The sequence below is a fragment of the Leptopilina boulardi genome, unplaced genomic scaffold (genome assembly GCF_019393585.1).
Source record: "Leptopilina boulardi isolate dan_hultmark-lab unplaced genomic scaffold, ZJU_Lbou_2.1 LbouV2_405, whole genome shotgun sequence".
NCBI classification, from domain to species: Eukaryota; Metazoa; Arthropoda; class Insecta; order Hymenoptera; family Figitidae; genus Leptopilina; species Leptopilina boulardi.
Window position 1 is genome coordinate 13,214 of NW_026137980.1, and position 27,062 is coordinate 40,275.

General features: G+C 28.5%; 2 protein-coding genes across 2 annotated transcripts; one reads left to right on the plus strand and one right to left on the minus strand.

Annotated features, from left to right (window-relative positions):
* Positions 1–17,583: 17,583 nt before the first annotated feature.
* LOC127289296 (odorant receptor 42b-like) lies at positions 17,584–21,953 on the minus strand. The gene is made up of 8 exons (XM_051317144.1): positions 21,145–21,953; positions 20,593–20,710; positions 20,256–20,511; positions 19,007–19,123; positions 18,595–18,685; positions 18,235–18,371; positions 18,005–18,137; positions 17,584–17,794 (listed from the first exon to the last, which is right to left on the minus strand). The coding sequence occupies exons 2-8, from the start codon at positions 20,708–20,710 to the stop codon at positions 17,741–17,743; spliced, it is 906 nt and encodes a 301-aa protein (XP_051173101.1). The 5' UTR covers positions 21,145–21,953; the 3' UTR covers positions 17,584–17,740.
* A 211-nt stretch (positions 21,954–22,164) lies between these two features.
* LOC127289298 (uncharacterized) lies at positions 22,165–26,261 on the plus strand. Its single transcript, XM_051317145.1, has 3 exons — positions 22,165–22,312; positions 22,587–23,439; positions 25,254–26,261. The coding sequence occupies exons 1-2, from the start codon at positions 22,165–22,167 to the stop codon at positions 23,432–23,434; spliced, it is 996 nt and encodes a 331-aa protein (XP_051173102.1). The 3' UTR covers positions 23,435–23,439; positions 25,254–26,261.
* The last annotated feature ends 801 nt before the right edge of the window (positions 26,262–27,062 follow it).

The window sequence follows — 27,062 nt, forward strand, 5'->3', positions numbered from 1 at the left end:
CATTATCTTTGAATATATTGGTTTAATCAAAAAGTGCGCCATACATTTTTTGTTCGCCTTTTTATGACGAAGAGATTCATGTATAATAGAAGCCCAAATCTGTTAATTTATTTTTCCCAAAAAATCCGACCTTTATATGCCATTATCTTTGAATATATTGGTTTAATCAAAAAGTGCGCCATACATTTTTTGTTCGCCTTTTTATGACGAAGAGATTCATGTATAATAGAAGCCCAAATCTGTTAATTTATTTTTCCCAAAAAATCCGACCTTTATATGCCATTATCTTTGAATATATTGGTTTAATCAAAAAGTGCGCCATACATTTTTTGTTCGCCTTTTTATGACGAAGAGATTCATGTATAATAGAAGCCCAAATCTGTTAATTTATTTTTCCCAAAAAATCCGACCTTTATATGCCATTATCTTTGAATATATTGGTTTAATCAAAAAGTGCGCCATACATTTTTTGTTCGCCTTTTTATGACGAAGAGATTCATGTATAATAGAAGCCCAAATCTGTTAATTTATTTTTCCCAAAAAATCCGACCTTTATATGCCATTATCTTTGAATATATTGGTTTAATCAAAAAGTGCGCCATACATTTTTTGTTCGCCTTTTTATGACGAAGAGATTCATGTATAATAGAAGCCCAAATCTGTTAATTTATTTTTCCCAAAAAATCCGACCTTTATATGCCATTATCTTTGAATATATTGGTTTAATCAAAAAGTGCGCCATACATTTTTTGTTCGCCTTTTTATGACGAAGAGATTCATGTATAATAGAAGCCCAAATCTGTTAATTTATTTTTCCCAAAAAATCCGACCTTTATATGCCATTATCTTTGAATATATTGGTTTAATCAAAAAGTGCGCCATACATTTTTTGTTCGCCTTTTTATGACGAAGAGATTCATGTATAATAGAAGCCCAAATCTGTTAATTTATTTTTCCCAAAAAATCCGACCTTTATATGCCATTATCTTTGAATATATTGGTTTAATCGAAAAGTGCGCCATACATTTTTTGTTCGCCTTTTTATGACGAAGAGATTCATGTATAATAGAAGCCCAAATCTGTTAATTTATTTTTCCCAAAAAATCCGACCTTTATATGCCATTATCTTTGAATATATTGGTTTAATCAAAAAGTGCGCCATACATTTTTTGTTCGCCTTTTTATGACGAAGAGATTCATGTATAATAGAAGCCCAAATCTGTTAATTTATTTTTCCCAAAAAATCCGACCTTTATATGCCATTATCTTTGAATATATTGGTTTAATCAAAAAGTGCGCCATACATTTTTTGTTCGCCTTTTTATGACGAAGAGATTCATGTATAATAGAAGCCCAAATCTGTTAATTTATTTTTCCCAAAAAATCCGACCTTTATATGCCATTATCTTTGAATATATTGGTTTAATCAAAAAGTGCGCCATACATTTTTTGTTCGCCTTTTTATGACGAAGAGATTCATGTATAATAGAAGCCCAAATCTGTTAATTTATTTTTCCCAAAAAATCCGACCTTTATATGCCATTATCTTTGAATATATTGGTTTAATCAAAAAGTGCGCCATACATTTTTTGTTCGCCTTTTTATGACGAAGAGATTCATGTATAATAGAAGCCCAAATCTGTTAATTTATTTTTCCCAAAAAATCCGACCTTTATATGCCATTATCTTTGAATATATTGGTTTAATCAAAAAGTGCGCCATACATTTTTTGTTCGCCTTTTTATGACGAAGAGATTCATGTATAATAGAAGCCCAAATCTGTTAATTTATTTTTCCCAAAAAATCCGACCTTTATATGCCATTATCTTTGAATATATTGGTTTAATCAAAAAGTGCGCCATACATTTTTTGTTCGCCTTTTTATGACGAAGAGATTCATGTATAATAGAAGCCCAAATCTGTTAATTTATTTTTCCCAAAAAATCCGACCTTTATATGCCATTATCTTTGAATATATTGGTTTAATCAAAAAGTGCGCCATACATTTTTTGTTCGCCTTTTTATGACGAAGAGATTCATGTATAATAGAAGCCCAAATCTGTTAATTTATTTTTCCCAAAAAATCCGACCTTTATATGCCATTATCTTTGAATATATTGGTTTAATCAAAAAGTGCGCCATACATTTTTTGTTCGCCTTTTTATGACGAAGAGATTCATGTATAATAGAAGCCCAAATCTGTTAATTTATTTTTCCCAAAAAATCCGACCTTTATATGCCATTATCTTTGAATATATTGGTTTAATCGAAAAGTGCGCCATACATTTTTTGTTCGCCTTTTTATGACGAAGAGATTCATGTATAATAGAAGCCCAAATCTGTTAATTTATTTTTCCCAAAAAATCCGACCTTTATATGCCATTATCTTTGAATATATTGGTTTAATCAAAAAGTGCGCCATACATTTTTTGTTCGCCTTTTTATGACGAAGAGATTCATGTATAATAGAAGCCCAAATCTGTTAATTTATTTTTCCCAAAAAATCCGACCTTTATATGCCATTATCTTTGAATATATTGGTTTAATCAAAAAGTGCGCCATACATTTTTTGTTCGCCTTTTTATGACGAAGAGATTCATGTATAATAGAAGCCCAAATCTGTTAATTTATTTTTCCCAAAAAATCCGACCTTTATATGCCATTATCTTTGAATATATTGGTTTAATCAAAAAGTGCGCCATACATTTTTTGTTCGCCTTTTTATGACGAAGAGATTCATGTATAATAGAAGCCCAAATCTGTTAATTTATTTTTCCCAAAAAATCCGACCTTTATATGCCATTATCTTTGAATATATTGGTTTAATCAAAAAGTGCGCCATACATTTTTTGTTCGCCTTTTTATGACGAAGAGATTCATGTATAATAGAAGCCCAAATCTGTTAATTTATTTTTCCCAAAAAATCCGACCTTTATATGCCATTATCTTTGAATATATTGGTTTAATCAAAAAGTGCGCCATACATTTTTTGTTCGCCTTTTTATGACGAAGAGATTCATGTATAATAGAAGCCCAAATCTGTTAATTTATTTTTCCCAAAAAATCCGACCTTTATATGCCATTATCTTTGAATATATTGGTTTAATCGAAAAGTGCGCCATACATTTTTTGTTCGCCTTTTTATGACGAAGAGATTCATGTATAATAGAAGCCCAAATCTGTTAATTTATTTTTCCCAAAAAATCCGACCTTTATATGCCATTATCTTTGAATATATTGCATGCATCAAAAAGTGCGCCATACATTTTTTGTTCGCCTTTTTATGACGAAGAGATTCATGTATAATAGAAGCCCAAATCTGTTAATTTATTTTTCCCAAAAAATCCGACCTTTATATGCCATTATCTTTGAATATATTGCATGCATCAAAAAGTGCGCCATACATTTTTTGTTCGCCTTTTTATGACGAAGAGATTCATGTATAATAGAAGCCCAAATCTGTTAATTTATTTTTCCCAAAAAATCCGACCTTTATATGCCATTATCTTTGAATATATTGGTTTAATCGAAAAGTGCGCCATACATTTTTTGTTCGCCTTTTTATGACGAAGAGATTCATGTATAATAGAAGCCCAAATCTGTTAATTTATTTTTCCTAAAAAATCCGACCTTTATATGCCATTATCTTTGAATATAGTGATTTAATGAAAAAGTGCGCCATAAATTTTTTGTTCGCCTTTTTATGACGAAAAGATTCATGTATAATAGAAGCCCAAATCTATTAATTTATTTTTCCCCAAAAATCCGACCTTTATATGCCATTATCTTTGAATATATTGGTTTAAACGAAAAGTGCGCCATACATTTTTTGTTCGCCTTTTTATGACGAAGAGATTCATGTATAATAGAAGCCCAAATCTATTAATTTATTTTTCCCCAAAAATCCGACCTTTATATGCCATTATCTTTGAATATATTGGTTTAATCGAAAAGTGCGTCATACATTTTTTGTTCGCCTTTTTATGACGAAGAGATTCATGTATAATAGAAGCCCAAATCTGTTAATTTATTTTTCCCAAAAAATCCGACCTTTATATGCCATTATCTTTGAATATATTGGTTTAATCGAAAAGTGCGCCATACATTTTTTGTTCGCCTTTTTATGACGAAGAGATTCATGTATAATAGAAGCCCAAATCTGTTAATTTATTTTTCCCAAAAAATCCGACCTTTATATGCCTTTATCTTTGAATATATTGGTTTAATCGAAAAGTGCGCCATAAATTTTTTGTTCGCCTTTTCATGACGAAGAGATTTATGTATAATAGAAGCCCAAATCTGTTAATTAATTTTTCCCAAAAAATCCGACCTTTATATGCCATTATCTTTGAATATATTGCATGCATCAAAAAGTGCGCCATACATTTTTTGTTCGCCTTTTTATGACGAAGAGATTCATGTATAATAGAAGCCCAAATCTGTTAATTAATTTTTCCCAAAAAATCCTACCTTTATATGCCATTATCTTTGAATATATTGGTTTAATCGAAAAGTTCGCCATACATTTTTTGTTCGCCTTTTTATGACGAAGAGATTCATGTATAATAGAAGCCCAAATCTGTTAATTTATTTTTCCCAAAAAATCCGACCTTTATATGCCATTATCTTTGAATATATGTGTCCTGACGCGGTGAAAGGGACCTTATGGTCCAATCGCAAATTGTACTTTAAATGTTCATAATAAAATATGAATTGAACAAAATAATTTCTAATTTTTGGAAATCAAATTATTTGAGTTGCTCTTTCATTTCCAAAAACTACAAATTATTTTGTTCAATTTATTTTTTATTATGAACATTCAAAAGTACAATTTGCTATTGCACCATAAGGTCCCTTTCACCGCACCAGGACACATATTGGTTTAATCAAAAAGTGCGCCATACATTTTTTGTTCGCCTATTTATGACGAAGAGATTCATGTATAATAGAAGCCCAAATCTGTTAATTTATTTTTCCCAAAAAATCCGACCTTTATATGCTATTATCTTTGAATATATTGCATGCATCAAAAAGTGCGCCATACATTTTTTGTTCGCCTTTTTATGACGAAGAGATTCATGTATAATAGAAGCCCAAATCTGTTAATTTATTTTTCCCAAAAAATCCGACCTTTATATGCCATTATCTTTGAATATATTGGTTTAATCGAAAAGTGCGTCATACATTTTTTGTTCGCCTTTTTATGACGAAGAGATTCATGTATAATAGAAGCCCAAATCTGTGAATTTATTTTTCCCAAAAAATACGACCATTATATGCACCTTTAGATTTGTCCAGCGGATGCTGAGCTACAATAAAAAACATTTTTGAAAATTTTCAAAAAATAAACTTGCGAGGTAATCGCTCGGGAATACCACCAAAAAAATAGTCAAAAAGTTTGGAACAGAAAATGTATGTTGCACTTTTTGATTGGTCCAGCGGATGGTGAGCTACACTAAAAAAAAAAATTTGAAAAAAATTTAGAAAAATTAAATTTGGGAGATAATTGTTCCGGAATACCACCAAAAAAATAGTCAAAAAGTTTGTAACAAAAAATGTATGGCGTACTTTTAGATTGGTCCAGCGGATGCTGAGCTACACTCAAATAAATTACCGAAAAATTTTCGAAGAATTATATTTTCGATATAACTGCTCCGGAATACCATCAATATAATAGTCATAAAATGGCGAACAAAAAATGTATAGCGCACTTTTTGATTAAACCAATATATTCAAAGATAATCGCGTATAAAGTCGGATTTTTTGAGAAAAAAAATTAACTAATTTGGCACTCTATAGTACATCAATCTCTTCGTCAAAAAAGACGATCAAAAAATGTATAGGGCACTTTTTGATTAAACAAACCTTTAAATCTATTCAAGTCAGTTTTATAAGATAAGAAAGTCACCTTCTCATGAGGTATTCATTTGTATCATAGCTGAGACAAACATTTCTAAAATCTTAAGTTTCTACCCACCGTTCATGCGATTTAAAAAACCAACTCAGAAAACGGCCCTTCACCTCTTTTAGAAAAAACTTTCGGCCAAACTCCGCCAACAAAAACACTTTTTTTTTCTTTTAAGTTTTTTAAAACTTTCCTTAGAATCATACTATACCCTCTATTGTTCCTTCTGTTACTCTATTCTGTCAAGTAGTCGAACTTTTTTGGGTTTCAAGGCAATAAAGTTTACGACAGTTTCAAAACATTTATTTTGCTGTTTAATACAAACACAGAAAATTAAAAGGTATTAAAATAAGCTGCAACGTTTATTATTTTAATCCAATTTTGCTTATTTTAATACCAAAATGGATTAAAATAAGCAAAATTGGATTAAAATAATAAGCGTTGCAGCTTATTTTAATACCTTTTAATTTTCTGTGAAACTGTGAACTATCAAAAAAAGTTAACATTTATATACTGAAAACTAAGTAATTAAATAAATAAAATAAATTAAATAAAACTTTTCAACATTTTATTCTATCAGTTAGAACATTGAAATGAATTAAAACATTAAATTTTTATGATTGTTTAACAATAATCATTATAAAAATCATAGATATTATTGTTTTAATCATTTAACTATATATTTTATCATTTTTTATATATTTGTGACAAATTTTCAATCTCAACCTCTTGTTCCACGAATGCTCCACAAATTTCGTGGATCATTCGCATTATGCAATTCGCCGTGTAAGGAGTAAATATAAGAAATTATAACTAGTTACTTCTTGTTCTTGTAAATTGTTGTTCATAAAAATAATAAAACTTATTAAACCATAGCAAAGAGGTGGAATGCATTCCAATACTAGATCAATATTGCCCAACGATTGTATCAATCCTGCAATCTAAGTTTTTTATTTTATTTATTCTAAAATTACTCTAATTAAATATAGTTTATTACCTGCGCTAAAATACAGGGAAAAATAATAATTACAAAGATGGATTTTATTAAAAGATTTAACCACTTTGGATAATGTAGACTGTGTCCTGATGCTATTATAATATATTTAGCCAGAATGAAATATGGATTTTCTAAAATATCCATTTCTCTTTTGACTTTACACTATATTGGCAAAAAATAATTGTGAGGTTTATTCCTTCTTAGCAACACCCTACATTGTACAAATATCAAGTCGACTAATAAAATATTTATATTTACGGGAACAGTTTCTTGCGAACTGTTAATCGTTTCTGTTATTTTTAATTATACTTATGAAACTAAATTATAGCTTGTAAAAGGTTCTTACTTTGTTTCTTTATAAAATTTTAATTAGAGCTGCTACTATAGCAGTGTCTATAGATTCTTTAGATAAAATTAAAGAGAGTACCAGTCTTGCTGCGACATTCAATGATCTCACTACACCTTGCAGATTAACTCTTAGCTTTCTGTAGTTCTCTTTGAAAAGAACTAGAATCGAAGGAAAAACTATTTTCAGTTTAGAAAAGTAAAATAAAAACTCTTCTTTTTGGTTTTGGCCTATACGACTTTTATTGAAATTTAAAAAATTATTTGTTTGACGTTTCGACACAAATATTGTGTCCTCATCGGAAACTTCAATTAAACGTATAATGTTATTATTTATGAAGCCAAAAAAAGGTATATGAAACATACATATCAATTAAAAAAGGACACATATTTAAAACTCATCTGTAAGAAAAATGAAAACTCTAAATTATCCAAAGAAAGTTTTTAAAAAAATATTTATAAATTAAAGAAAATAAATTTTGTTACCTGTATCAAACAAAAGTTTGTTGAGTTATAAAAAGGAAAATGTATCCTTTGCCACAATAAAAAAATTTTTCCGGTGTCACTAATTTTTAAAAACAATTGTCAAAATTAAAAAATTAAAAAAATCACAAATAGATGTCAAAACAATTAAAACATTAAAAAAAGAAAAAATAATAAAAGGAAGATAAAACTCCGTCCGAGTCTATTCCTCGTGACTCTCTCTTTATAACTAAATTCAAATCATAAAGGTTTGTAGTAAATAATAAGCTAATTAACGATGATAAAGTAATTAAGCGGACAATAATATTTACATTTTATAAAATTTTACGAAATTAAATTTACTAAATAATACGCCATTGGCTGTTTCTAATCTTTCTAATCTAATCACATCCTCAGATCTCCAATGAATCTTTTAACTATAATTTTGAAGTTAATCTTCAAAATATGTATATTTCTAGAAATGATATTTTTAATAAGATAAAGAATATTGATGTAAATAAAGGTCCAGGACCTGACAAAATTCCTGGTTCTCTAATTAAAGCAAGTGGTTATTCGCTTATTGAACCTTTGTTTATTATTTACAATAAATCATTAAACTCTACCTCCTTTCCGACTCAATGGAAAAGGGGTATTGTTGTTCCCGTTTACAAGTCTGATAATAAAAATAATATTGTTAATTACAGACCAATTACGATTTTAAATATTTTTTCAAAAATTTTTGAAAGTTTGATTTTTGATATTCTATATGTTTCTGTATCGAGTACTATTATTGAAGAGCAACATGGGTTTGTAAGGGGTCGCTCTACGGTAACAAACCTTGGAGTTTTTACTAACTTTTTGACTGTCAACCTAGAGATTGGTAAACAGATTGATGTTGTCTATGCTGATTTATCTAAGGCGTTTGTCAAAGTTGATCATAAATTATTATTGAGGAAGCTTGTTGCCATGGGAATGTGTGAGAGCTTTGTTTCTTTTCTAGGAAGCTATCTTTCTGACAGGTGTCAAGTAGTTAAAGTAAAGCATGTTTATTCTGATCCTTTTTTTGCAACCTCCGGCGTGCCTCAGGGATCGAATCTTGGTCCACTTCTCTTTGTTTTATTTATGAATGACATAAATTCTGTTTTTGTTCACTCATTAATTCTATTGTATGCAGATGATCTTAAATGTTATAGGATTATAGGTCCTTCCCAACCATGTCAGGACTCTTCGGATCTTGAGTCTGATTTGAATCGCCTGTCTGATTGGTGTGACCGTAATCTTATGACTATTAATATTAAGAAGAGCAATATAATATCATTCTCAAAGAGAAGTACGTTAATATATCACTATACTCTTGCTGGTGAAGAGTTGATCAGAGTAACAAGAGTGAGAGATTTGGGAGTACTGTTGTGTAGTGATCTCTCGTATAATGAACATATATCTGAAGTGATCTCAAGAGCTTTAAGATCTCTGGGGTTCGTCATGAGAAATGCGTCGGTTTTCCGTAATTCTGCGACATTAAGAGTATTATACTTGACGCTTGTTAGAACGATAGTTGAATATGCTGTAGTTATCTGGTCACCAATTTATGTATATAATATTATTAGACTTGAACGTATTCAAAACAGATTTCTCAGATTTGCAGCAAGACAGCTTGCTATACCATACGATGCTCATTCACATGACTATGATAACTTGCGTTCAATACTTAACATGCCTATGATCTCTTCGCGTTTTCTTTATGCTGACTTGATTTTTCTTTATAAACTTGTAAATGGTATGATTAATTGTCCTGCTCTACTTTCAATGGTTAATTTGTCAGTTCCTGGAAGGTCCAGGAGATACAATTTTCTAGAACTAATTATGGTAATAATGCCTTGATTAATAGGCTTAGTAGAGAGGCAAATTTAGTTGCAAATGATATTGATTTTTTTGATGACAGGTATTCCAGATTCACCTTATTATTGCGTAAACTAATATTGAATCATATTAATAATGTTCCTACCTAGCTATAAATTAATTAGCTTAATATTAATAAATTGAAAACATACTTAGTTTTAAGAGTACCTATGTACGAAAGGGCTTGTCCCGTTAACTAAATAAATAAAATAAAATAAATAAATAATTTATAAATTCTTACTAGAAAAATATAAATCTTCCGTAAAATGTATGAAATAACAATAAATAAAAAACATCAGAATAATAAATAAATATAAAACATTTCTAATAATTTTCTTCTTTTAAGATGACTTTCATATTGTAAAATTTTTATATTATTTGATGAAAATTCAAAAGTGTGTTTATATTCAATTGAATGTTGACACAAAGCAGTAGAATCTTCTTTTTTATTTTGTTGTCTTCTGTGTTGTGTCAATCTGTTTTTTAAATATTGTATAGTTTCGCCAACATATAAGGATGGACAATTTCCACATGAAATTTGATATACTAAGTTGGTTTTCTCAAGTTTATAAATTGTGTCTTTTGGTAATATAAATAAAATTTTGTTTAATTTTGTTTTCGTGGAAAAAATTACATTGATATTATGTTTTTTAAAAATTCTAATAGCTGTTGAGGCGAAATCTTTTACATAAGGTAAAACAACCGTATTTGTAAAATCTTTTTCTACATTAGTTTTTTCATTTTCATATGACTCTAATCTTTTATTAATATATTTATTCAAAAAAGAAATAGGGTAACCATTCTGTCTTAAAATATCAAAAAAACAACTTAATATTATGCACATAAAATTTCGATTCAGATAATTTAATCGCTTTGTCTATTAACGTGTAAACAATGCCTATCTTAACATTCAAATGGTGATGACTTTCAAAATTCAAAGAATTACCGAAGCGATTATTCTTTTGAAACCAGTTCGTCTCAACAATGCCACTCGAAAAATCCAATGATAAATCAAAAAAATTAAGATTTAACATTAATAATTTTTAAAACTCATACGTGCTCTTATAATTAGTAACTTCTACAAGGAGATGTTTCCCTATATCATTACCATAATGTTAAGCTTTCGAAAATAATTTTAGCAAATTGTTGAAGCAAAAGATGGTAATAATATATCCTTTAATAACTGATGATAAACTATTTCTTTTCGCTAATCCACTTTTCGAGAGATTTTAGGAAGTAAATTTTCAAGTTTGGTTTGATAATTTCAAAGATTATAAATTTTTTAAAATGGTTATCGAGATTTTTACAATGGTACATAGCCTATACATAAGTATGGTGTAATATTATAAAAAATGGACATGAATTAATTCTATTGATTAATTTGCCTGTTATCAAATGTACATCTTTGATATGTTTCAGAGTAATAAAAAAATAATAATACACAAATAATGGAAGAGAAAATATGCTATCGGATTATTTCACATGTTGTTCTATATAAAATCAATCAATGTACTACACAAATTAAAAAATTTATAACGGAGATAATCATACAATTTTAAGGGTTAATATAAATGCAAATACTGTGTTACTATAAAGTTGTGCAAATATCGACGAAACATACAAAAAAAAATCCAAAAATGAAATAGCCTGTTGAGATCTATGTGTCTTCTTTTAATTTTAGATTTCAAACAATTTGTGTGAGATGGATAGTTTTTTTAAAATCTCTCAATTTAGGATCAATAGATTTTTATTGATTTCCATTGGTCTTTGGCCACTTAAGATAAATGTACTTCAAAAAATTTGTTTTTTATTTTTCATTCTTCTAGTTACTTGTCAGACGTTTTTACAGGTACGTATTAATAATAATTTTTATCAAATTTAATTAACTATGTGGTGGTAGAAAAGCTCAATGTTCCATCCAACTCCACACTAAAATACTTTATATGTTTCCTCCACTTGACCTCGAACTCGTCTATCATGATTTATGGTGGCTTAAAACCACTTCGGTCTGTGACAACCCAGATAGCACGAAAACTTGCAGCAAGCTTGCGGCAAGCTTACCGTGCAAGCTTGTCTGAGCTAGCGAAATTTCCCACCCAGGACAAGCTTGCAGTGAAAGGTTGCTGCAATCTTGCCATGAAAGATTGCTACAAGATTGCTACAAGATTGCTGCAAGCATACTAAGAATGATTGCGGCAAGCTTGCCGTGAAAGATTCCTGTAAGCTTGCTACGTAAGGTTGCAGGAGAATTTCAACATGCTTCTAGAAAGGTTGCTGTAAGGTTGCTGCAATTTTTAAAAAATACTTTTTAAATTAAAAAAAAATTTATTTGTTTTCTAAATTTGAAAATCCTTGTTATGTTTATTATTATTAATTATGTCCTGTTTATTTTCATTTGGAAACTTAACGAGAAAATTTTCGAAACAAATTTGAGGGGACTGGGAATTAAACCAGGGTTCGACAGACATCATCACGTATACGAAAAACCATAATAATTTTAGAAAATATTTCTCGTAATCATAATTTAAACACGCTGTTGGATGTTGAGAGTGTGAATTTGAGACGATAAGCAATTTAACCCTCTAAATATAATAAAACAGAATATACAAGCAGATTTCTTTTATCTATTCAAAAATCATTCTAGAATGACTATTAAACTCTCTTTAATAATAAAGGGAATCATACACTTTTTGAACCTCTAAATTTGAACCTCCAGTTTTCTCAGTGTAAACAAAATTATTTTAAAATCAATGAAATGAATGAACAATCACAATAAATCAAAATCTAAAAATTCTTATTCTTCAATATTCTCAATTGTTGTATAACAAAAGTAGTAATAATGATAAATTACATTCATCTATTTTTTAAATTAATTATTAATAACATAATGTTTATTGACTTTCATTATGGTGCACTTTTTTTCAGTGTTTCAATTTTCAATGATAAATAAATTGTCAATGCTGTTAAATTAAATTCTAATATGAGATTTGAATTGCTTTGTTTCTTAATCAACAGATGGCGCCCTATTACTTAGACCAATTACTCATTTTGATCCGAAACTCAGAATGAAACGCAGCAAAAGTGAACCCAGGTTTTTATTGTGTTCATTCTTATCATAATCGAGACAAACATTTATAAAATCTTAATTTTCTACTCACCGTTCAGACGATCTAAAACACCAACTCAGAATCGGCCCTCCACCTCGTATAGAAAAATTTTCGGCCAAAATTCCGCTGACAAAAAACACACGCAATTTTCTCCCTTATCTCTTTCAAAACACTCACACACTGATCAAAACTAAAATGAAATCTCTTTCCTTCGAATCATACTATCCCCTCTATTATTACTTGTATTATTCTATTCTCTCAGGTAGTCGAACCTTTCAGGGTTTCAAGACAATAAAGTTTACGACAGTTTCAAAACATTTATTTTTCTATTGAATACAAACCAGTAAACTATTAAAAAACAAAACTTACAATTTATAAACTGAAAACTAAATAATTAAATAAATCAAAATTTTTAACATTTTATTCGATCAGTTTACACAGTTAAAAATTTTTATTATTATTAATTCTATATAAATAACAAAATTAAAATGAATTCAATTTTTTTGTAAATTTGTATTCTTTATTGCATTTTTTAAGGTTGGAACTATAATAGTGGCATTTATGGAGGGAGACATTGAAGTTACTTTAAAAACAATTCCAACTATTTTATTTGATTGTATAATATCTGCAAATATCATTTTATGGATAATTAATTTCACAAGAGTAAGTTTTTTAATCAAATTTTCTTTGTTAATTTAAAAAAAAATTTGATTAACTAAACAGTTTAGTAATATTAAAAAAAATATATATATATATTAAATTTAGTTGTCAAGGCAAAACATTTTTCTTCATTTTTAATTTTGTTAAATTACATTACTTATTGTTAGTGCAGGTAATAATTTTTACTCGAATATATATATATATATATGTATGTACACGGAAAAAAAGAAAAAGTAACTTTTACTACTTTAAAAGTAAAATTGGACCTGTCCGAAGTTTCTGCGCATCTCTGGCAACTTTTACTCCAAAAATAGTAAAATTTACTTCAGAAATAGTAAAAATTACTACGGAAACAGTAAAATTTACTACAGAAATAGTCAATTTTACTATTTTTCGAGTAAAAGTTGCCAGAGATGCGCAGAAACTTCGGACAGGTCCAATTTTACTTTTAAATTAGTAAAAGTTACTTTATTCGTTTTTCCATTTTTCTCCGTGTATGTTTCTTATATTTTTTTCAGATAAAAAAAATTCTTAAAAATATTTATTGCACTTGGCAATACTTTCTTCCTGAGGAAAGATTAATATTGGAAAAATATGCTGATAAAAGTAGAAAGAACACTGTAACCTATGCCTGCAAGTGAAAAAACTAATTTCTATTTTTCACGTACCATTTATAGTAAATATGCACATTAAGCAATTTTTTTTTGAAAATTCTTATACCGGATTTTTATTGAAAAAATTGTTGTTGTATTATGTATGATAAATAATTATAAACATATTTAATAAAATTATTAGACACTTTTTAATAAAATTTCAGGGAGTTTATATGGATCTCTTATTCCATACATGCTTTTTGAATTATATTTAATTTTAACAAATTCATTTTCACATACAACGGAGACAACAATGCAACTTCTTTATCCAGTGAAACATTTCTTCAATATTGAAAATTATTTTTACTATATTCTTGCAATGACATATTTTGGTACATTTGCTTTAATCAGTGCATTTGTCGCTTTCGATACAATATTTGTCAGTTTCATTCAACATGCTTGTGGAATGTTTGCAATATTAGAGTAATAATATTTAAAACAAAATTTATGATGTTAAATTATAATATATTTATTATAATATATGGGCATATCTCTAGAACTTTTAAACTTTATGTTATCGCTCATTATGATACCTTAAGAATTTTTTTAATAATTTTTCAATACCATAATTTGACCAATTATAGGGCTTTTTAAATGTATCATATGTTATATAATTTTTTTAATTATGTAGGAAATGACGAACGTAAGTTAAAGTAAGTATTAACTAATAGATATGTTTAAATCTGTCTGATATTTCTCACTCGAATGTTTTTGGGGTCGCTGCGACTACTAATCTGAATTTTAAATTTTCCAAAATTCAAAATGGCGAATCCAATATGGCGGACGACTTTTTAAAAAAGTGATCCCATTGGCCTCAAATTTGTTACTCGGGGGTTTTTGGGGTCGCTGATTATGAATCTGAACTTTGTTTTTCAAAATTCAAAATGGAGGATCCAATATGGCGGATGACTTTTAAAAAAATTGATCCAATTGGCCTGAAATTCGTTACTCGGGGGTTTTTTGCGTCGCTGACTACGAATTTGAACTTAGTTTTACAAAATTCATAATGGCGGATTTAATATGGCGGATGACTTTTTACAAAATTGATCCCATTGGCCTAAAATTTGTTACTCGGGGGTTTATGGGGTCGCTGATTACGAATCTGAACTTAATTTTTCAAAATTCAAAATGGTGAATTCAAAATTGCAAACAAAATTTTTTAAAAAATTTTTAAAAAATTAAATTTTATAAAATTCAAAAATTGTTATAAACTACATTTACTTATGACTTTATAAGCCATAGGACATAAAATTTTCGAAACTGTAGCATTAAATCATTTTAAAGGTAACAAAAAGTAGTAGCGACCCAAAAAACCCCCGAGTAACAAATTTCAGACAAATTCGATCAATTTTTTAAAAAGTCGTCCGCCATATTGGACCGCCATTTTGAATTTTGAAAAACTAACGTCGGATTTGTAATCAGTGACCAAAAAAATCCGCGAGTATTTTAAACACATCTAGAGATTTTGGGCAGGTTTTTTGCAATAAGGCCCACTGTGCTGCGTAACAATGTGTAAAAATGAGTTACGCAAATTTTTTTATAGTATTTGATCAATACTGAAGACAATAAAATTTGTTTCACGAATGTGCCCTGAAAAAAAAAATTAATTTTTCTAATATCTCAAAGTTTAAAAGTTCCAGAGATATGCCCATATATAATAAATAATATTATAATATTATAATATTATAATAAATGTTAAATTTCTCTAATAAATTTTCTCTATTATCAAAATAATGTAGTAATCCATATAAATAAGAACTTATTAATTAGATAATTTGCATGTTTTAATTTTTCTTAAAGAAAATTACATGTTTAAAAAGAGAATATATATTTAATCATTTTACAGAAAACGTTTGAAAAATATAACTGTAGATAGTGTCACTTTTGTTAAGCAGAATGATAGTAAAAATCAAAACAACATTTGTAAAATTGTTATTGGATGCTTGACAGTACATAAAATTATTATTGAGTAAGTTTTTTTTTTGTGGAAAATATAAACTTTTTAGGTTGCTAGAGAATTTAAAAATTTTAAATAACATTTAATTATGCAAATAATTTTAATTAAAATATTTATTAATAAGTTTCTTAATTTTTCAAATATTAATACGATTTAATTATTTAGATTTTCAGATTTAGTTAATTCGGCATTTTCTTTTGGATTACTATTATCAATTACCTTAAATTCCGTTCTTTTAAGTTTTACATCATTTTGCGTAAGATCAAGTTTTTTACATATATATATGTAAATTATAAAATACTGTTTAGATTAAATACTTGTACTGTCAACTGAAAGCATGTAGCAAAATTAAATCATACATTTTAGGCTCGTGAATACCTACATAGTCCTACTATTTTCGGGAGATACATGATCTTGACTTTAGTTGAGATTTTTCATCTATTCCATAAATTTTGGCAATGTCAAACATTAATTGATCACAGTATTTTGTTTAGAAATTCTATGTGAGTATTCCCAGATGGCATGTAAGATTACAGCAGCCTTACGGCAAGCTTGCCGCGCAGTATTGCCAACCTTGAACGGAAAACTTGCGGCAACCAACACAGCACCGATAATTCCCTAAAGCTTCACTGAATGTTTTTAGGTTACCTTGGGAAAGTTTTATCTCCGAAAGATGGTTTAAATCTTAATATGTCCGCATGTGAGCAAATGTTTAAAGCGAAACTAACATATCAATTAAAAATAACTCAAAATAAATTTACTTTTAGGTTATGTTTGAAATAACTGAAAATTATTCCAATTATTTTATTGTTTCAGTCACGTTTTATATTGTATTTTAGTAAAATTTCATTAATATTTTTCCTTGTACAAGTTTTTTTCAGCCGGGACCTTACGTGCTATCTGGGTTAGTAATAATAATAATAATAATAAGCACTCAAATTAAATAACTATAATGATATGATTTCAGATATGATTCAAATTGGTATGACGCATCACCTAAAACAAAAACAATTCTATACATTATGTTAATTAGGTCTGAAAAAGTGTGTAAAGTAACAGGAGGAAAATTCTTTGACATGTTTTTTCACACTTTTTCAAGGGTATGAAAATTTTTGTGAAATATGCAAAAAAATTTTGTTAATTTTAAATAGCCAGATTCAAAATTAAACTCTATTTATCCAATACTTTTTAACTTTACAATAAAGTTTAATTGTAATTTTTTTTTACTTTCCAGATTTTAAGTGCAGTTGCTACATATTTTACAGTTTTAGCAACTATAAAATAATTATCAAAATTTTCTACAAAGGACAAATTAATTTCTAAAAATTATTAAATAATTAAAATTTTAGTCTATTTTTAAACCCCTTTCCTCTTATTTTGCAAATTAAGAATAAATTAAACTAAAATCTTGGTAAAATATATATAAATATTTGTCTTTATCTTCATTGATTATTTTTTTTTAGACATAAATGAAAGAATCATAAAAGAAAAACAATTTAAATTCATTAAGAGGTTCAATAATAAACTTTATTTAACGTTTAAAAAATTGATGATTTATTTGCAAATTTTTAAATAAAAAATAATTTCTTTAATCGAAAATTCAAAACAACTGAAATTTATTACTAGGCAATGCTACAAAAATTATATCTAATAATTATATTTTTACTACACTTAATCCTTGAAGTACTTCATCAACCACTAAACATTTAAAAAAAAGGAGAATCAAATGAAAGTCGCATAATAAAAAGTTCCATTCTATCGTCGCACAGTCATCAATACAGTAAAGTAAGACATTGATGTTTGAAGAACCTATAAGTAGTAAAATATAAATAAAAAAATTGAGAATAACTATCTAACATTACAAAAAAGTGATACCCACTGAAAATTTTTGTACTTATAATCTATTTACACAAGAAAATGTAGAAGTTCACCTACTGAACTTGTACATTTTTTTTGTATAAGCATTTTCAGTATGGTAAAAATAATAATATTTCAATTTTGAAATGTATATTTTTTTACCTTTGTAAAAAACTGCAAAGAAAGTGTAAACATTCCTCCAACAACAAATTTTGTAGGTTCAGCGCCCTTTCTCATTATAATAAGTAACGACTTTTTATTTTTGGATGACAATTGATACCAATTTGCACTGTATCTAATTTAATTATAATTTAATATCGACAGTTCAATTGGTTGAGAAATCTTTTTTTAATGAATTAAAAAAGAATTAATTAATAAAAATAATTTTTTACATGCAGCTAGAAATACAAAGGCTTGTATCCAATAAATGTTGAGTTGGAAGAGTTAAAAGAAAAATATGAAAGATTTGAGTAATTGCATAAAATCCAAATCTTAAAGCTTCACTGGCATTATTTATAAACATCACAAACTAAACCACAATTTAACATGAAAGCAAACACTAATGTTATATTGTTCTTTAATTTAACATCTTGAGAATACTGCGTAGACAAGGCAATGAAAATTAAATGATTAAAATCATCATCATGATAAATTTTTTTATCGCATGCATTATTCTCAATATAATAACTGAAGAAAAAAGTTATTACAATATGCTAACAATAATATTTACATAATCAATTGAAATTATTTACCTGAACTCCAGTGATGCTTAAATCGATAATACAAAATCCAAATATTAAAAAATATGCAGTTGATAGGAAATTCTCAATATCATTGACAAATCTCGGAAAGTAAAATATTTCAAATAAAAAGAAAATAAGAAATATAATTTAAAAAAAAATTTCATTAAACTTCACTTAAACGATTCTTTAGAATTTCTATATGAATATTTGTTAATATTTTATAAAAAGAATACCTTTTTTAATAATAATCGTTTTGATAAATTATTTATTAATTCTTTTTCTTAAGATAATTAAAATAAAATTATTTTCAAGTTTAGGATTTATGTTCTTTCTCTATTGAACATTAACTCGAATTTATGCAAAAAAATAATTCTATAGAAATTCTATAAAATATTTTAAATAAAAATTGTGTTATACAAACAATAGAACTCTTTTATGCATTTTCACACAAAGTATTATTTCTCGATGAATATTTTCTTTCAAACTTAGTTTATTATTGTATTCTCGACGTTCCTCAAGAGCAGTAGTCAATTTATGCCTGTACAGAATTGTTTTATAATTTAAAAAAAAAAATTAGTTCAGATTAGGCACTTTAGATTAAGCATTGGTGATTGAATATTTATAATAATAAATATATATATATATATATATATTATTTATTATAATATGTACATAAAAAAACCAATCTCATTCAGGAGAAAAAAGTAGTTTTCTTACATTATGGCCAGGTCCAAGTGAGGGAGCGCCATCTACATTGAAACTAAAATTTTGGAAAATTTTCAACAGCCTTTTCTTGAAAACAAGAAGGTAAAATGCTTTTTCCTTTATGGATAATTGATTATTGGCAAGATATACACCAGCTAAAACTTTTTTTGAGTTAAAATAATAAAAAAAATTTCATGTCAATAAATTAAATATGAGCACTTTTTTCACAAAAACTGTAACAGTACTTTCTCAGAAATTACAATCAAAAATGCAATTTCCATTTGGAAAATTAATAAACGCTAAATAATACACGACCTAAGATTTACCAATCAAGAAAATAACAAAAAAAAATTTTATTAAATATTTAACATATTGATACTGCTTTACTGATTGTGACAGCCCTTTGGTAGATTATGTATTTCAGGTGGTTAGCAACAGCGCCAATCTCCTCCTTTCGGGAAAACCGCGAAACGTCTGGTGACCTACATAACCTGCCAAACGGCTGTCACAATGAGTAAAATATGTTATGTTAAAATACTTTTTTTTTGTTATTTTCGTGATTGGTAAATCTTAGGTCGTGTATTTTTTATCGTTTATTAATTTTCCAAATGGAAATTGCATTTTTGATTGTAATTTCTGAGAAAGTACTGTTACAGTTTTTGTGAAAAAAGTGCTCATATTTAATTTATTGACATGAAATTTTTTTTATTATTTTAACTCAAAAAAAGTTTTAGCTGGTGTATATCTTGCCAATAATCAATTATCCATAAAGGAAAAAGCATTTTACCTTCTTGTTTTCAAGAAAAGGCTGTTGAAAATTTTCCAAAATTTTAGTTTCAATGTAGATGGCGCTGCCTCACTTGGACCTGGCCTTAAAAGAATTTCCAGCATGAATGATATTGATGCTTTTCTTTAAAAAAAATTTGTACTTGTAAAATTTTTAACATTTGCATAATTAAATTTACCCAATAATTTCAAATATTCCACAAGCATGTTCAAGTAGCATAGAAAAAACCATAGCTCCATTTACATTCAAAGTAGTTGTTATGTAACTACATACGTGACTATATATCAATATCAAATAATAATATTTTTCTGGGTCAATACCTAAGTCCAAAAGAAATATAATCGGTCTAGGTGCACTACTATCTCTAAAAAAGCCAATCAGTAGTAAAATAGTACGTGAAAACAAGTAAACTGTAACACTTCCAAAAAATCCAACTGAGAAGAAGGATGTATTTTATCCTACATATAAATTTTAAATAATTTTTCAATATGTCATTGTATTAAAAGTGTCTTTACCAATATAAACTATATTATACAATTTACATCTTTTGCCATATTTGTGTAAAATATAGGTATCATGTTTTGATGTTAACGTTTTCCAATCACTTTGCATTTTTAAAAAAACTACATTCATCTAAAACAAAATTTTTCTTTATATACATTATTTAGGGGCTAAAAATAAAAAATTACACAGGACTACAAAAAAAAGTATCCTACGCGGAAGAGCAGAATACAATAATCCTGTACTGAGAAAAAAGGTTTGAGCTGACAACCAAATATTTCATTCAATATATGTGCAACTAAAATTTTTTGGTTGACACAACTAAACTTTAGTTGACAACAACCAAAGTTTGTTTCAGACGACTAAATAAGAAAATGAAAAAGAATTTGGTAGTTTCAACCAAACTTTGGTTGTATCAACTAAAGTTTAGTTGTGTCAACCAAAAAATTTTAGTTGCACATATATTAAATGAAATATTTGGTTGTCAGCTCAAACCTTTTTTCTCAGTGAGTATACTCTGCTATGCCGCATAGGAAAATTTATCTTTAATGGTTGAATTTAGTTACTTGTTTTTGTTGGACATTGTTGTTTATTAAAATAATAAAACTTATTGAACTATAACATACTGGTGGAATACACTCCAGTACTAAATCAATATTCCCAAATACTTTTATCAATCCTGCAATCTATATTTAGTAATTAATTATTTATCTTAAAATTACTTTAATAAAACATAATATTACCAGAGCAAAAATACAAGACAATATTGTCAAGAAAAAGAATGATTTTATCAAAAATTTTAACCACTTTGGATGATATTGACTTTGTCCAGATACTATTATAATATATTTAGTTAAAATATAGTAAGGATTCTCTAATATGTCCATTTCGCTTCAACGTTTACGTAATATTGACAAAAAATAATGTGAGATTTATTCCTGCTTAGCAACACCCTTATACATTGTACAAATATCACTTTTACCAATCAAATATTCATGTACACGCAAACAGTTTCTTGAGTTAATCGTTTCTGTTATTTTTAATTATACTTATGAAACATTTAATTACAGTCTGCAAAAGGTTCTTACTTTGTTTCTTTATAAAATTTTAATTTTATCAGCTGCTATAGCAGTGTCTATAGATTCTTTAGGTAAAACTTAAGAGAGTACCAGTCTTGCTGTAACTTTCAATGATCTCACTTCACTTGTCAGATTAACTCTTAGCTTTCTATATATAGTTCTGTTTGGAAAGTGGAAAAAAGAATATTTTTATCTTCGACTATTCGCTTTATCAGAATTCTTAATTTAAATTCATGCCTTCTTCTCATCACACTTGGAACATTTATCATTATAAACTGAGTTTAATTTTCATGAAGCCAAAGATGACAATTATTTTTCGCTCGTCTTCCTCAATAATTACACCCGGTAGTATTTCCTTATTTACACCCAACAGTACAAGTTTACAGCACCCAGGTATCAAATTCTCGAAAATCCCCACTCTGCCTCTCTTCGGCCGGTGTCCTCTCTGATTACCTCACTTCGTTATTTGTACCCGACAGAACAACACGAAAAATTTAATAAGTAGAAATGAAACGTGCTAAATACAATAATCGTGACCGTAACCAAGATCGATCTAAACATCACCGTGATCGTGCTAATAAGAAAAGAAAATTAGATGCTATTTTGGAAGAGGTGCGACGAATTAGAGATGATATCTCTAATTCTACTAGTGCGAGTAAATACGACTCCTCGTCATCATCATCATCTGCAAGAAGGTAACAATCGATTTTCGCTATAAAATCAAAAAAAAAAAAAAAAAAAAAAGGCCTCGCTATAGGTCCAGAAAAAATTACAATTATAAAAAGACTTCGCTATAAGTCTATACCTTATAATATTTTATATATATATATATATATAATATTATAATTGTATACGAAAAAGTTACAATTATTCTTATAAAGTCTCGCTATAGACTTCAGAGACTCACTACATTAATTTTATTATTGTAGGCGATACTGAGGAAATGACACATTCTTCGGGCCCAACTGTGGAGACAAACAATGAACAGGACAAGGATAAAACCACAACAACCGAGGAAAACCCAAATATACTTATTGACCTGCTCGGCTCAAATCCCGATAATTTAAATAAACAAATTGACCCTTTACATGAGGAAATATGTTTGCGTTGGGATGTATACCTGAAACAAGGATTAAATAAAGAACAAAAGGAGGAATTAATGAAAAAATATCCAATTTTTGAAAACTGCAAACTGATGACACCACCTAAATTAAATGCAGAAATCCAACAATGCATGGATAATAAAGCCACACGACATGATCAATTTTTGGAGAAACTCCAACTTCAAACTGCCCATGCCCTATCAGCAACAGGAGTTGAATTAAATAGAGTTCTAAAGTCAGAAGATCAAGAAAAATCAAAAGAAACGTGTTCCGCCCTCGCAGACATTGGTCAACTGCTATGCAATATTCATCACGCTATCACTACAAGCAGGAAATACCAAATCCTGCCTTACTTAAATTATAATTCAAGAAAACTGATAGAAAATAGTAGTAGAGATGAATTCCTCTTAGGTTCAAAGTTTGCCGAAGATGTAAAAGCGACAGAAGCTGTTCAAAAAGTCGCAAAAGATTTAAAAATAATATCCAAAAAAAATTTCACAAACAAACCATCCACATCAAACCAACAACCACAATCGTCGGAATATAATTCAAAAAATAACAAAAAGCAACGAGAGCATTTAAACTACTCGCGACGTCGTCAGAGTCCGAAGAAGAAATTCAACAGGGATTATCATCAGAATCATCGCAGGCGGAGTCCAACCAGGAGACGTTAAATGAGGTAAGCTTTCACGCTGGTCGCTTAAAACATTTTTATAACAAATGGACACGTATTACTAAAAATAAATCCATTTTACAATGGATTCAAGGGATAAAAATCCCTTTCATTAAATTACCAAAACAAAACGTGAAACCAAATGTTATTATAAATTGTAATGAAAAAGCAGAATATGATTTTGCGATAAAAGACCTAAAAAATATGGGAGCAATTGTAGAAAAGAGGTCAAAGAAAAATGAATTTTTCTCCAGATATTTTATGGCTTTAAGACCTAATGGAAAATATAGATTTATTTTAAATTTAAAAAACCTTAACAAATTTATCCAAACAAATCACTTTAAATTAGAAGATTACAGGACGGCCTCTAAATTAATATCAGAAAAATGTTTCCTTGCTTCCATAGATATGAAAGATGCATATTATCTTTTGCCAATTTTCGAACCTCATAAAAAATACTTAAGATTCCAATATGAAAATAAAATCTTTGAATTTCAGTGCCTACCATTTGGACTTAATATTGCCCCTTATATATTTACAAAACTCCTAAAACCAGTAATTCAATACCTTCGCGAAAAACTAAACATTCTCTGCGTCATTTATCTGGACGATTTATTAATAATAGGGAAAACAAAAAAAGAATGCTCCGAATCAGTAAAACTTTCACTTAAAACGTTAACAAAACTAGGTTTTCTAATAAACTACAAAAAAAGTAGATTATCACCCTCTCAAGAAATAAAATTTTTAGGTTTCCTCTATAACAGTATAAACATGACCCTAACGTTACCCGATGACAAAAAACTCAAAATAAATAAATTATTAAATAAAATAAAAAACAAAAATTATTGTTTAATAAGAGATTTTGCAAGTTTAATCGGGAAATTAGTCGCAGCGTGCCCAGCTGTTAAATATGGTTGGGCACACATAAAAAATCTAGAACGAGCAAAATTCCAAGCTCTAAAAAGTGAACCCCAAAATTATAATAAAAAAATTCAAATACCTTCATACACACGTCAAGATTTAGAGTGGTGGTCAAATAATTTAAGCTCATCTTATCAAAATATGAAAACCCCAACAAACTTCGATATCGAGATTTATACTGATGCATCACAGTCTGGTTGGGGAGCATACGCGAACGGAATAGAAACAAAGGGGTTTTGGTCAAACGAGGAAAAGAACTTGCATATTAATCAATTGGAATTACGAGCAGCCTTTTACGGGTTAAAATCCTTTGCAAAAAATTATGAAGACTGCGCAATCTTATTGCGCATAGACAATAAAACAGCAATAGCTTGCATAAATAAAAAAGGAAGTGTTCAATTCCCAAAATTAAATAATATTGCAAATAAAATATGGCTTTGGTGCGAAACAAAAAATATAGAAATAATTGCGTCATATATTCCTACCAAAGACAATTACCTCGCTGACCGCCAGTCTAGATCCCAATTCATAGAAACAGAATATGCATTAAACGATAAAGTATTCGATATTATTTGCTCAAAATTTAATTACCCCACAATAGATCTATTTGCATCTATGCTTAATAAAAAATGCAAAAGGTACATATCGTGGGGTCCCGATCCTTACTCAGAAAATGTAGACGCATTCACTGTAAGCTGGCAAAACGAATACTTTTACGCGTTCCCCCCTTTCTCATTAATATCGCGAATATTAGACAAAATAATTCAAGAAAACGCGGAAGGAATATTAATAGTTCCCAATTGGCCCACTCAACCGTGGTACCCGCTTTTTCATAAACTTTTATGTACTAAGGCACTCTATTTTCAACCTCAATATGACTTAATTCTTTCTCCTTTCAGCCTGCCGCATCCACTATACAAATCACTTACCCTGGTTGCAGGGAATTTGTCAGGAAAAAATGGATAGAAAATAAAATTCCACAAAAAGCAATCCCTACTATGTTGAACTCTATTTCGGAAAATACATTGAAACAATATAATAGCGTTCTTAAAAATTGGTGGGAATTTTCAATTAAACACACACAAAATCCGTATGAATATAGTCTAGAAAAAATATCTAATTACCTTATAGAAATTTCAGAAAGAAAAATATCATATTCAAATGTTAACACTCATAAATCCGCGCTTGCCTTTTTATTTTCCATTAAATTAGAAGACGAAAAAGTATTAAAAAGAATACTCAAAGGAATATACAATAAAAAACCACCTACTCCGAAATACGCTTCAACATGGGATCCTAATCCAGTTCTATCTTTCCTGAAAAATTTGCATCCACTGCAGTCATTAAATCTTCGCCAAATTACTCTTAAACTAGCTATGCTTCTTGCGCTCACGACAGGTCATAGAGTCCAGACATTTTCTTTAATCGAATTAAAAAATATAGTAATATTAGATAATAAAATAGAAATTAAAATACCAGAAAAAGTAAAAACGTCAGAAAAAAATAGGTATCAACCGTTTATTGTCTTGCCATTCTTTCAAGAATGCCCTGAACTCTGTGTGGCATCAGTTCTCCAACACTATATGGAAAAAACTAAAAATTTACGTCCAGAAAACGAACGTTTTTTATTTATCACCTATAAAAAACCTTTTCATAGAGCCACAACTCAATCTATCAGCCGATGGTTGAAATCAACACTTTACGAAAGTGGAATAAATACAGAAATTTTCTCTGGTTATAGTACGAGACATGCGTCTACATCCGCTGCATATAGAAAAGGTGTTAATATAGAAACAATACGTAAAACTGCAGGGTGGACGCATGCTTCGGAAACATTTAATAAGTTTTATAATAAACCGGTTACTTCTTCACATTCAGAAGAATTCGCTAGAGCAGTTCTAAGCCTAAACTAATTGTAATTGTTCTTTTTTTTTCTTACCCATGTAATTGTTCAAAAAAAAAAAAAAAAAAAAAAAAAATTCTTGGTTCTTTGTTCCAAAATTTTCTTCGTTATATAATAAAAAAAAAAAAAAAAAAAATGTTCTATTATTCAAAAATATATAGTTTTCAATAAAACAAATAAATTGACATTCAGATCACCGAGTACAGATCTTTAAACATCTACCGGGTGTAATTATTGAGGAAGACGAGCGAAAAATAATTATAAAGATTGATCGACTTACCTGATAGGGAAGATCAATCGAAATTATTTGAGCTCGTCTTCCGAAAATAATTACACTCCCACCCTCCCATTCATATATCCCAAGTGATCTGAAAAAGAACGAATTCAAACAACGAAGTGAGGTAATCAGAGAGGACACCGGCCGAAGAGAGGCAGAGTGGGGATTTTCGAGAATTTGATACCTGGGTGCTGTAAACTTGTACTGTTGGGTGTAAATAAGGAAATACTACCGGGTGTAATTATTTTCGGAAGACGAGCTCAAATAATTTCGATTGATCTTCCCTATCAGGTAAGTCGATCAATCTTTATAATTATAGCACTGAATACAGTCTTTTATAAGCGCTGTCTCACAGTAATTTTTTATTTCAAAAAAATTCAAATTGAAAAATCTTTGCTTGACCTTTTGGAGATTATTTATTCTTAAAAATAAAATCGATATTTTTATCGATATTGAATATCATAAGTCGATTTTTTTCTTTTTTTACGAGGGAAGTGGAAAATCTGCATAACCTTTGGTATCCAAGGC

Coding starts and splice junctions, on each gene's coding strand:
- LOC127289296 (XM_051317144.1), bottom strand. CDS start 20,710: ATGAATGTAGTTTTTTTAAAAATGCAAAGTGATTGGAAAACGTTAACA. Junction 19,124..20,255: donor GGAATATTTGAAATTATTGG/GTAAATTTAATT, acceptor AATTCTGTACAG/GCATAAATTGACTACTGCTC. Junction 18,686..19,006: donor ATGCATAAAAGAGTTCTATT/GTTTGTATAACA, acceptor TTACTTTCCGAG/ATTTGTCAATGATATTGAGA.
- LOC127289298 (XM_051317145.1), top strand. CDS start 22,165: ATGAAACGTGCTAAATACAATAATCGTGACCGTAACCAAGATCGATCT. Junction 22,313..22,586: donor CTCTAATTCTACTAGTGCGA/GTAAATACGACT, acceptor TTATTATTGTAG/GCGATACTGAGGAAATGACA.